This window comes from Teleopsis dalmanni, chromosome X, assembly GCF_002237135.1.
Source record: "Teleopsis dalmanni isolate 2A chromosome X, ASM223713v2, whole genome shotgun sequence".
In the NCBI taxonomy this organism is placed as follows: Eukaryota; Metazoa; Arthropoda; class Insecta; order Diptera; family Diopsidae; genus Teleopsis; species Teleopsis dalmanni.
In genome coordinates, this window is record NC_051848.1 from 9,733,219 (window position 1) to 9,747,292 (window position 14,074).

General features: G+C 32.0%; 1 protein-coding gene across 1 annotated transcript in view; it reads left to right on the forward strand.

The window, feature by feature from the left end:
- Positions 1 to 3,314: 3,314 nt before the first annotated feature.
- Positions 3,315 to 14,074, forward strand: part of LOC119687794 (transcription factor hamlet) — a 33,551-nt gene continuing 22,791 nt past the window's right edge. The window contains exons 1-2 of the mRNA XM_038102280.1: positions 3,315 to 4,193; positions 8,504 to 9,030. Coding sequence (XP_037958208.1) covers positions 4,166 to 4,193; positions 8,504 to 9,030 — 555 coding nt within the window. The 5' untranslated portion in view covers positions 3,315 to 4,165. The remainder of the gene's footprint in view (positions 4,194 to 8,503; positions 9,031 to 14,074) is intronic.

Consider the following 14,074-nt stretch of genomic DNA (forward strand, 5'->3'; position numbering starts at 1 on the left):
ATTTTTTATATATTCTATTGAAGAGGTTATATATGAAATTCAAACAAATCATCTACAGTTCAATTGTCATTTCCAAGTAGCAAAATAATAAAATGTTGCTTTTAATAACAGTTCTCTACGAATTTGTTTATTGCCTACTAACAATACAGGTAGACAATATTGATAAACCTTGATCTTTATTTCCAAATTATTGGAAAGCCAACAATATAATTGATTTATTGGACTCCTTTCCTTAGGGCTTCTTTATAATATGGGAACCATGATCGTATACGAAGTATTTAGCGTATTCTATATTACTGATTTATTCATGAAATGAAATATATATGTCCATACAATTGAATCACACAATAATCTTAATCAGAGAAAGAACTAGAAAAGCTCGTAACAGTTATAAGAAGATAGGGATTGAGACATCCTTGATAATCGCAACATAACTACAATTCTTTAAAACATATTATAACTGATATCACGAATGTCCCAAAGTTTTACTATGTGATTTAATTGTAACTATATTGTTTAACGGTGACTTAAAGCGTGCTGGCCTTTCTGATTATAATCCTCATCTTAATAACACGTAGCATTACTCTACCTAAGGTCTTCATCTTATAGACCATCATTTATGCGATAGTTGTAAAACATTTTTTTTACCAATATCATTGCTGTTTATGGTTGTGTAGTATATATCATGTACCGACATAATAGCCCAATGTTCTATTTATGTAATTTTGTCTTTCGCTTTTCGCTCAAAATTTCCCGATATATTCAGTCATCTATATTCATTAAGATGAAGTCGTTGCATTTTAAGTGGAAATATATTCTTAGTGAGTTGATTTAATTACGGTGCTCTATTTATAAGTCTATGGAACCAATTGAGAACTACTGACGGTTTTTCAGTTTTTAAGGGATCCTACAAATCATGGGATTCTGGTAGACAAAAACATAACTGTTATTATTGTTATTATTGGTTTTTGTTATATTGTCTATATTATATCAACCCAACATACTACGTTTTAATGGCGCGATCTCATATAATATAGAGTAAAGTAAATAAGATTTAGTGTGGGTCTTATTATTAGACAGGAATATTTTAAAAGTGTGACACCGTCAGAATTGTAATACAAACAAGTAATTCCGCCTCGTTTTTAAGTACAAAAGCAACAAATGTCGGCTGCCTTCAACTCTGTTAGTTTGTTAAAGTAGTAATCTCGTCAGAAGATAATCTTTTGTTTGCAGATGACGAAACAGTGATATGTAATATAACTTGATATAGTTTTTATGATCAGTTACTATGTACCTGGTTTCAGGAGTGGATTGTGAATACTTGACTTCTTGTTGTCGGATGATCCCAGAATTTCTAACTTTTCGTTATACCAGAGAAATCAAAAAAACGTTCAAGTCAACGCAACAGTTTTTTCCATCCTTTGACAACCATTTTACTCAAATACAGTGATATGTGACTATTTTGTTTAAATTCCATTACGGAATTTAAACAGTTTTAAAAAACTGAGGAACAAATACTTCGGATTCCATATACATATATACACACAGAAAGATTAGATGGTCTTGGGAGAAATATGATGGCAGTATAATCATCAGTCCAAAAATTATAAAAACTTAAAATTGGTTCCAGCTCCATTAGGTCACTCACTTCTTTTTCCTTTGGTTGAAATGGGTGTCAACTATAATAATATTATTATATTTTATAAAAAATAATTACGTTAACTGTTATGGCGTGTAGTATTACTTTAAATATCAGCACTATCTATATGCCACACACGCAGGACAGTAAAATATTTATGTCTTATATTAGAAGAATATTACAATTGTGTTCGAACTCTACAATTATAACTATTTGAAGGATCGGTGTGGTATGTAGCTTACCCCCGTAGGATCTTCATACCAATCAAGTAATATGATAGTATGATATATTTAATGTTATATGAATATTCATATTTCATACAAAAAAGAAATCACAACTGTTGCCAAACAGCGTAATACTGTTTAGTAGTTTATGTGCTATACAACTAATAATGCAAGGTCTCCATTATAATGGGATGTAGTAACTGATATCAAACTGTATAATTATAAACACTGGTTGTGTGTTATATACCTTTTCATTTTATTTGAACGTTTTATTGTTATTACTGTTAAATGGTATCACTCTAGATACGAGAAATATCTATGTGCTATATAACTAGTGCTGAAAGATCTTTACATTTCATTCAAATGACTTGTACCTCAGATATTATGTGCTATGTATCTAATATAGCAAGAATCTCCCCACTTTCTGTCAATGTACTAGTATTATTATTCCTGCTAAATGGTATCACTCAAGGCATTTTATAATGTTTTGCATAAAATATCACAGGTGTACAAAGTTGGAAATGTAACGCATAACTTTGGCTTTCAAGTCGCAATTAAGTATCTAAGGAATTAGTGGAACACATCTATGGAAGAGTCATATTCTCGGAATATTTACACAATTATTTAATCAATATTCTTTTGTGCTAGATTTTATATATTAAATTAAATGATGTATATTTTTGGTATAAATTTTAGTATTTTCGTTTACCATTTGATACGATATTGTTGCCTACTCTTTCTTTCCACATTTATTTATGTTTATCCTCCTCAATTATAATTGCATGGGCAAAGTTAGATAATAAATATATAAAAACAAATATAGACACACACTTCCACATATCAGAGAGACATTGTGCATATACTATATATACATGAGAGCAATTACACATCTATCTATATGTATATATATATATATGTATATTATGGTATGTGTGTGTATATGATGTACGAAAGTTAAAAGCAAAAACAAAAAACTGTTTTATATCCAAATCCATCCTATATACATACGAGACAGCAAAACGAATGTATCTGTATCTGTATCTGCGGAGAATACAGCAGCAGCGGAATGATAAGTCAAAGAACGGATAAAAAGAGTCCTTTGAAAATATTTAGAAACATTTAAGTGTATTTGTTGTGCTGCTGTAAGGATTATTCGTGGACGCATAGTCTATTTTCATCCCTTGTTGTTATTTGCGAATACGAGATGCAGATAGTGAGATACAGATACGCTGATGCTACCACCAACCATTGACGACGTGGCGACTTGTTCACTCATTCATTCATTCATTCATTCGTACGTTGTGTGGTGCATTCGCATCCGACATTTGAAATCAAAATATCCCCGCTGCTTACAATTGCCTCATCGCCTCATCACTCTATCAACTAACGTCATCGTTAACATATCTCTACCGCTCATTTCACCACACTGCGAAGAATCCCTTCAGTTCAGTCTTGCGAAGACAACCGACAGACAGACAGCAGCAGAGCTTACAGCACAGAACAGCACAGAACAGCACAGCACAGCACAGCACTGCACAGCTCACAGCTCATAGCTCACAGCTCATTCTCGTGCTACCACTCGAATTCGTACTCGTCGAACTAACAGTCGCGCCGCAATTCGGGCTCTGCATCGGCGTCCGTGTCGTCAGTATCGGTATCGGTGTCCGTATCGGTCTCATTTACGTTTTGTTCTGCTCATTACTTCCATTCACACTTGCCACAGCGACAAAAGTAAATATGCAAATAGAAAAATCGTACACAAAGCAAATGTGAAAACCAAACATAACCAAACATGAAATTATTCAAATCTGCGTGCACATCGTGAACAAGTTGCGGTCTTCTGATTTCACGGCGGCAAATATGAAATCGGACTTCTCCTTTGACGAACTCTGTTCTGTGACAAACTCAGTTTTGCATCTTGTCTCTAACGTTCGAACATAAAGATACATATTCTTCAAATGCCTATTATCTGAAGATATTAATTATTAAAAAGCAGTCAAAGTTTGTGTTGTGTTGCAGATAAATTGCAAAAATATTCTAATGATACAAATCGGATAGTATTATAGTGCATATATGCCTTGTTCAAAAGTGATTCAATTCAATTGAGATTCAAAGAAATTATTGCTTTATTAAAGATTATTCAAGTGTAGGAGTGTCCGAGTGTCCGAGTGTCGGAGTGTCGTAGTTTTGGAGTGTCGAGGTGTCGAAGTGTTGGAGTGCAGAAGTTCAAAAGTTCAATTAATAAACGCTAAGCGAAGAACTTCACCTATCAAGTGCTTAAAACAATTTTCAAGGCAATAATATGATTTTCGATCGGTATGGTGTATCAGGTATGATATCAAAAAAAAAACACTATCCTTTAAAACTAATTCCTTCAAACAATTATTCCTTCTTGTCTTTCAAACCACTTTCGACCACATCGTTAATTATAAACTTCTCGATAAATGATATTCAAACTTTCAGTTGACATTTAAAGTCTATGAAGGTCGCAATGTTTCTGCTCCATTAAAACCTATCGTTTCTGTCAATATAATATACAATGTATGGCTGTTATGTGCTAACGAATAACTATCATAACTATCAGACAAGGAGATAGATATATACCTAAAATTAAATGTGCAAACTGCCAACAACAAAGTTAGATTTCAAAAACCTGGCACAAAAATCCGGGAGTTTAGGAAATTTCTAGTAGTGATCATATTACAGTTATAAATTATTATTTATTTATTGTGCTTCACTACAGTTTATTACACGTCCTGTTGACGTTGCATAAGAAAATCAAAGTGAGAAGTTTCATAACATAATTCTCTAACCTGCAATTTCAAGTTTTTCTAAAAATGTCTAATAAAATCCGCAAAGAAGTTACTATTCTTTTGGTGATTATTATTAAAAAAACATTAAGGTATACGGTAACCAATGAGATCCATTGAGATTCTTCGTTTTTCTAAGAATCTAATCCATAAATTCTAAATAAATTTTATTTAGACTTGCGACCCGTAAGGAAACCGGCTAGCGTTTTTGTGATTATTATTTAAAGAAATAGTTGTACACTACGACTTATAAGATCTATTGTGATTTTGTTTTATTTTAAGAGATAGTGGCAAATAACAGTTATGTGTGTTTTGATTATTGAATTTTAAAATGAAATATATTGAGACATAAAGGAAACACACTTACCGTTTAAGGTTTATTATTTACAAAGATAATATTCTACCGCGATCTATAAGATATATTGTGATTTTTAGTTATTCTAAAATAAAATCTGTAGAAACCCAAATGGAATTTGTTGATTTTTTGTTTTAATTTTTGAAACAGAAAGTGTCATATCACTTCCTATAAGATGTATTGTGCTTAATAGTTTATCTAAAATAAAATATATTTAGATTTAAAGGAAACTCCTTACTTTTTGGTATTAAGTACTTGAAGAGGTAATAATACCATGATATATGAGATCTATTATGCCTTTTAGTTTCACTAAAATAAACTTTATTAAAACCAGAAATGAAGTGACCAGCTCTTTGGTACTTAATACTTAATAAAACTATGGTATATCGCAATCTATAATATCCAATGTGCTTTTAAGTTTTTTCTGAAACAACATCTATTGAAATTCAAAAGGAATGCACAAGCTTTTTGGGATTTATTACTATAATAATGAGTGTTTTTTAATTTTTTTTAAATAAACTCTATTTAAATCCAATAACAAATCACTAACTTTTGATATCTATTTTTCTAAAAACACTATTGTGACATGCCGCAACCAATGAGAACTATTGTGTTTTTTAGTCTTTATTCTAAACTTAGTTACTAGATTTTATTTCTAAAATTGAGTCTATTGAAACTCAAAGTTAATCTATTGTGACGCAAAATGATTTTTAATCTTGTTGTGATTCATTAAGCTGGATATAACTATAAACAATGACAAATACCATATATTGCTTCTTTTGATTATATGATCATTTTCTATATATAATTAAACCGATTATTGCATCAAAGATGGTGATCTAGGAAATATTAGAAAAATATGTGAAGAGCGGCATCTTGACGCAGCATAATTTTCTTGGTATAATTTACAATAATTATAAAAATCGTATTTTTAATTAATACTAAGAAATAAATAATAATAACTTTATATAAAATATTGTTTCATATTGGATATCGTTTGATGTCATATACGTATATCAGAAGATATAATAATTCATATTATTAATATGACTATTTAAAAAAAGAAATTAAACTTAAACTTAGACAATCCTTTAGCCAATTCAAAAGGAATAAGGAGTTTCATAAGATTTATTAACTTAACTGTCTTCCGCTCTGACTTAATTATATTAAAGTGGAAATTAATCAAACAGATAATCATTTGTAGAGAGTTTAACAGTTACATGATATATATAATTTATTGTCATCCTGCTGAATTCCACGATAGCTGTGCTATCAAAAAGACGACACAAACTCTCCCCCACTTTTTATACACTACAGATAGAGTAAAATTATGTATTCATTTTTGTTTTCATTTTTAATTCAGTTAAACAAACAAATTTCATATCAAAATAATTGACACTATGTGACATCTTCTGAATATATGCATTGTAAGTTGGAGAGATCAGGGAAACAAATCACAAAAGAAACGTGACATCTGGCTTAGCTTAATATCATCCAGAACTCAATTTGTTCAATTATTTAAAAATCAAAATATTTTAATACATCGACCAGAAACGCTTATCTACATATAAGACTCTCTCTACTGAAGTTTTGATCTATTTTTTGTAATAATTAGTACATATAATATATTACAAATCAAGAAAGGGTTTCTCTTTATAAAAATTTAGCTACATTTTTCGGTAATAGTAAGTACACATAATACATCAAGAAAGAAGTTCTCTCCACTGAAATTTGCGTATATTTTTGCGAAATAGTTAGTACACATAATACTTCTTCTCCTATTCACTCAAAAATTTTCTAGAAATATTCATTCCAAGCATGTTAATGATTTTAAAAAACTTATCCTGTATTTCAAGTTCAATTTGTTATGGAAAAAATACTTCCAGTTCCCACTAGCTTTCCTTAATATAGTATAAAACTGATTACTCACGCTGGTGTATACTATATATAATTTATCCTTAAAATCTTATGTAAATGCAGTAACCAGGTGTCTTTAATCTGGTTACTAATCAGTCTTTAATCTGGAACTGTTAATGGTTATTTCGTTTTTAACAACTTACTGACTTTAGAGATTATGTGTAGTATTTCAAGCCAAGTTGAAAACAACCTGAAGCTAATGCCCTCCAGTTTCCACCGGGTTGATTTAATTTCATATAAAATTCAGGTGTGTTAATTAGTAGAAATTGCTGCATATAAAATATTTCGAATATCTTAAATTCAAGTAGTAACGTCAGTGAAAATAAATTTAAACCAAGTCAACTTTTTGTCTGATTCAAATCAGACCAATTGGCTTAGCGCATATAATTCAGAATTTGATTTGACTTTTCACCTTTCCAGAGAAATTTTAGCATCAAAAAAAAAAGCCTAATTATTTGTGTAATTAGTTTTAATAATTAATTTAATATAATTGATATAATTAATTTAATATAATTGATATAATTAATTTAATATAATTGATATAATTAATTTATTAATTAAATTATTAATTATATTAATTTATTAAGTTTAATTAGTATAATAATAATTGTTATATATCGACAGAGAATTTCTACATGCATCCCATTAAATTGACATCACCCTACTCACTTTAGAAATCACGACTGACATAAGTAGTCTGCTCATCAATGATTTTAATTCAAATATTTTTATTTTAAGAAATTTTTCTCCTTAAACAGTTAAACTCCAACAATCACTGTTGAACCAATTCAATATCGTTAAACTTTTTAGATAGATTTTTCACTACTAAATAGTATAATTACGAAATATCAAGGAGAAGACCTTCCATGGATGTAGTATATTAGTTTCACCGTACACACTCGAGAGCGGGCAATGGGTACTTGTTGCAAGAACTGTATTTAACAGTTTTAGTTAAATTTATAAAAAAAATTATCAAATTGAATTAAAAAACATATATTAAACTCAAGAGAAAATATTCTGCTGACCACAACTGATGTACTAATAATTCCACTGCGTAAGAATAAACGATAGATATACACATATATCTCGTATCTAGTGTGAGGCGACCACAAATTTCGCTGACACGGTGATACGAAATTCAAAAGTCATACTACTCATATACGTCCTCCTCACTACTACATTGTATTGATGATCATTGGTAGTTTTGCTTAACAAAGCAATTTGTAAACATTCGTTACGAGTTGTTAATTTCATATTTTGTGAACTTATTTATTTATTTATCGACACAACTGTGGCATTCGAAGTCGTTGCAGATAACGAGGCAGTAAAGGTTTATTTGCTTACTTTTTATTATCTAACTGATCGCAGAGTGATGTGTGCATATGTACATGCCTACCTACCTACACATGTACTAGGTTCGGAATGAAAGCATTGTAGATATTCGTACTGATATGTGTGTTTCCAAGTTGCGATTGTTTTGATTGCAACAGTAGTTTGCTATAGTGTGCTATGGACTGTTAGAATAGTTAATGTTAATTGAATTTAAACATTGTTTTAGGTAATAGCAGCGAGGAGTACGAACATGGTATAGAACGTCTCGACGTTGGAAAATACGTTCAAACGGTTCCGCATTTAGTTCCGCCAGTACCACATTTGCAAATATTAAACTGCAGCAGATATCAACAAAAGCATCACCAACAGCAAGAACATCAACAACAGCAATATCCTCCGAACTGCTATAATATTCTTGATATGCAAAATTTATCCGATAGTCAAACCTGCGAGAAATCACCGCAACGGTCGCCATACAATGTCTCTTCACCACCACCAACTGCAGCAACGGCGGCTGCAGCAATTAACCTGCAATCACACCAGTACTCTCAGATACACCAGCTGCTAAACAGCAGAAGAATGCATGCAGAGCGCTTCCTCTCTGAGATATCCCGCGCTAGAGAATCTATCTGTGATTTAGACGTACAAGAAAGTGGAGTTTTTGCAAGAGTTCTTTTACAGAAGGGCACACGGTATGGGCCTTTTCCTATCAAGTTTTGCACCGAGCCCTTGGATCGTAATTTTGCGTACGAGGTAAGTCATGACAATATTTATTACGTTAATTATTTATACGTCTACTTAATTGAAGACATTTTGTGTCAACTTATTTTTGTAGAACTGGAATTTTTAGATCAGAGATACTGAGATTAAGTAACAAAATATTATTTTTAAATAATATCTATGTACTAATACTGTTATACAATATTTCGAGTCAAAAAAGTGACTCTGTTGGTTTCAATGACAAACTGATAAATTTATATTCAGTCAATTATCTAAGCACCATGGTCTTACTATTATATTAAAGAATAGTAAGTTTGTCTTTCATCCTCATTCTAAACATTTAACATGAACGCAAAAAGGCTTTAACAACAAATAATATGGATAATGATGCCATTATTCTGCAATCCATTTCAAACATTCCAAAGCTGTCATTTAATTGAAATGCCTTCAACCAATTCTACAAATAAAGACATTGTCTAACAAATACCTTAAGTTCAATTGAAAGATATTGGAATAAAAGACCAATATATCAATATTTTTTCCTATCTGCAAGTTTTAATGAAAAATTCTTAACTATACAGTCAAATAATACTCTATTGAAAATTCCACTCTAGAGCAAAGTGCAGCAGACAATAGGTAATATAAACTCCTCTAATACGCATTGCTATTAGTACCACGCAATCATTATTAAATCAGTCTATCTATCGGTTTATCTCTCCGATGGTATGTCTGCCTTTTAATATCTACTTGCAATTTAAGTTAATCCCATCCAAAAAAAAAACTTGATTTTGCACTTGGATATCTCTACCAAAAATGTCTCTTTATAATTTCTTTCTGATTTTAATGAATAAGACATTATGTATAGTCACCTGATTAATTTCTGATAGTGGCAGTAGGTAGAACTTCCTCTTTTGTCTGATGAGTTAATGTTTTCTATCAGATGCGTATCAGATGTCAACCTGCTGTAAGACTTCTTGAAATCAGACTCGTTAGCTCATAGATTCTTTTATTGATATATCTGCATCTGACTCTACTTGAATATTTTTACAATAGGTATGTCTTTAGTAGATTTTCATTAATACAATTCCTTGCAATTCCAGTTGATCATAATATCTATTTTCTTAACATTAGAGTATAGTGAATATTGACTTATTAGGAGAATCCTCGTTTAGGATAAATTGTAATTTTGCTATATGCATATAGACTTTCTGACGCCCATCATATACTTACTTTTATGTTCAGCTAGTGTTAGATGTCGTCACCTACTAATATTAAAATATTTATAATTTTTTATTCTTTGATCTGATATTTTGGCTTTACATTATGTCATAATTATCTAGTTTTTAACTTTTATCATTATTAAAATTTACTTAGAAGCCATATTTTTTTTTCTTCAAGTTGAGATTTAACAAAATAATATCTGTTGAACACCATAATATCCTAGACAACAACATCATCGGATTCGATACTATTTGTTAGTGTTTAGTCTATATTCCTGGTTCTTTGAAAACTAATTTTCGCATTGTCTATTAGATTATTATCTCCAATCTGGACTATACGATAAGACTCCACTTGGACTTTTCGGTGTTATATGTCAGTGTTTATTTGTCAGTGTTTCTTAAACGTAAATTTTAAAATCTCCAGAAGTCCACGGTAATTATGTATGCAAATCGCAAGAAAAAAAATTCAATTGTAAAAAAGGGTAATTCCACAAAATAAATTTGTGATTTCGCCCGATATGTCGTGCCTCCCTTTTCCCACGATTCATACATTACTATTTCTCTTACTATGAACGAATTTTAACGTGTTCCAGTTTAATCCTTTGACATCTGCAGCAATGTGCAAAACTATATCATATTTCTGTATTCTCCTTACAATTAAATATCAATACTTCCATTCGTATTATATAAATCTCATACGCATAGGGACACACATATCTAGTCCTATTTGTGTGTAGACATAAATACGTACCTACATACATCTGAACATGATATTTAATCCTATCGGAGTATTTGCACAAATTGATATTTTTTGGTGAAAAATGGTGCGAAATCAACACAAAAATTAGTGATTGGAAAAATATTTAATTATAAATAGCGCCAGGCAATATACACATCAATTGTCACCTTTAATTCTCAAGTCTCAATCCACAATTGACAGTTCTGGGTTCGCAATTGTCAGTTTCCAATTGTCAATCAAACCGAAAATTGCCACTCTAGAGCAAAGCGTAACAGGCAATAAGTAATGTAGTCTCATCTCGTACTCATTGTAAGTACTACCAAACGATCGTCTGCCTGTCTACAAGTCAGTCTGTCTATCCGTTTGTCTTTCCGACGGTTTGTCTGCCTTTTAATGTCTATTTGCAGTTTAAGTTAATCCCATCCGAAAAAATTCAATATTGCGTTTGGATAAACCAAAGCTAATTTCTTGCACAAATGGTAGCAAACAAGCGAAAATCCACAAAGTGTCCCTTAAATGAGGATTAAATTTTGAACACTTATAATTCCAATTAGGGTCTTTATTTTATCAGCACGAACCCTCCATCCCTATAACAATCCAATCAAATTATCGCGCCTTGTGCAGATGAACATTATCAGTGCCGCACACGTACTTCCATACAAACATACATACATAGAAACAAACATACGCACTCATCAACATGCAACGGCCTTAACATATGGAGTTAGGTAGCCATAGAAGAAATGTTATCTCCGAATGCAATGACAATGGTATATGGAAGTGGAAGTTGCAGAAATATTCACTGGGAAAAAATATCATTGTTACGGTGTTTGCTGGTAAGTTATGAATTATGTTTGCAGCAAAGTTGATCGTTGATAGTTGATCCCTTCTTTTGCCGACTTATCTTTATTGTTATCATATGTGTTTTTCGAAGGATCATCCTTAAATCAAGCGCTAAGGATTTGTGATCAAAACTGTCGCTTTGCAAAATATTGTGTTCAACTCAATTATGATATATGAAATACGTATATTGTCACCGAAGTGTGTGTATGCTGCCAACACACTCGTACATGTCACACACATCATTTCATCATTTTCTTCAGCTTCAGTCTCAACTTAAAAGACTGCACTGCAATTGAGAGATTATCTCATGCGTACACGCATCTAATATTATGTTGCTGTTACGTTTTAATCCTGATATTTTCATTAACACAATTAAATTTACCCGCTTGCATACATGGTATGTTTGTATGCACGCATACATACTTTTTCCTTGCCAGTCCTTACCATTACTGCACAGCCAGTCCTATCAGTGCTGGTGATAGGGCCGGTGGCGCGACAAAAGCGACTTTGTGCCCGATGCGTTACAGTTTAATTACGGCCACTAAAACCGAAGACGGGAGCGAATGTAAGCAAATTGAGGACGCACTTCGAAACACTCACGCTTCAATTATTTAAACAAATTTTCTCCTGCAGCTCCTCCGTTCTACTTTGCTCGTCTAGCACATCTATCTCGTCGTTAACAACGTGCACCTTCACGGTGCATATCTAAGTTGGCGGAAAATGAGTTTGGCACGTCCACATACAAACGCATACCACAAACTATGCGGTAGTTTCATTTCTATGTGAATTCCAGACCGCAGCGAATTCGATTTTTTATCGCAACATTTAACAGATTCTAACGAGAAACTAATAGCAATTAATTACAGCAAAGCGAATATTAAAGTGAATACGGCCTTTCCTTCTTTACTTATACTCAAAAGTACAATCAAACGAAGCTAATTGCCAAACCGAAGTTCCCAATCTCTCTCGCATCTCATAACGCGTCCTCTCGAAAAGATTTGTTTTAATTGAATCTTCCCAAACATATTGAGTTTTACGCAACACATTACGGATCCCTGAGTTCAATCAATAACAAAAAGATTTTAAACGATTGTTAATAGGATGCGGACGATGAAACGCTGAAGAGTGGATTGCTCACTTGTTTGCCTTCGAATTAACGTCGTGTATATTTATTTTTTTTCTTTTAAGTACGTAGCTTTTAATTTGAAGTCGAGGCAAAAATCTGAAGTGCGTGCAGTTGCATGGGGCGTGTTTGTACCACTTAATCAAAACGTCATTTTTCCGTATGACTGGCAAAACAAGAGCGACCACATGACTTACATTTATTTGCCAATATGCGACCGTACGCATATTAAATCGGTTAAAAGACGACAATTGTGGTTATGCTAATGCAGTCGCAGGTCCAATGGCGAAAGGCAAGTAGTGAGCATCCAATCAAACCTGTTTACTTTTCTGCATATTACATATTCCTAACTTATTCGATACAAATCCCGACTTATTATCTGATAGCGATTCTAAACAACAATTCAAATAAATATTCTATTTTATATGTCTGAAGATGTCCTCCTTAGGTATGCTAGACTGGTAGACTATCCATTTTTGTGTTATTGAATCTACTTTTCTTTATTCTTTCACATTTTTTTTTTTTGATCAATGCTAGTAAAAATTCTTAACTGCTTCTGTTCTTAAGAACAGATTGGTTTTCAATTGAAAATGGTAAACATCAAGAAGCATTATATTCGACTGCCTTCGGTTTAAAGAAGAGAAATAAACAGAAATATTACATTTACTGCTATATATTAGAGCATTAGAAGACAGAACAACAAGAAAATATTCACAACACTCAATCGTGCAGGTTTAAAAAACTGTGAGTATCAATATTAATCCCCTCTTCAAGTAATCGAAAGTATTTACTAGAGATATGGACTTTCAGCGTATGCTTACGTACACAAGGAAGCCAGGTTTGATATACTAGAAGTCCAAAACTCAATCCTTCTTTAAGAAGCCGAAATTATTTAAAAGTGATAAGAAGTTGAGGTTTTGTGTTTTCCGTAGTGGCACATTCAACTTTCAACCTCTAAATCTGTAGAATTCAAGAGTACTTTACAATCCTCTTAATCAGGTTAAGCCCTAAGGTTTTCCACTATACGGTCACATAATAGGTTAGTAGGCCCAAGTGGATCCACATCACATCGCCGCTATAACCTAACCTAACCTACTTATTTATTTAATTTTTTTTTATTTTAATTTATTTATCGGCTTTGATTGGTTTTTT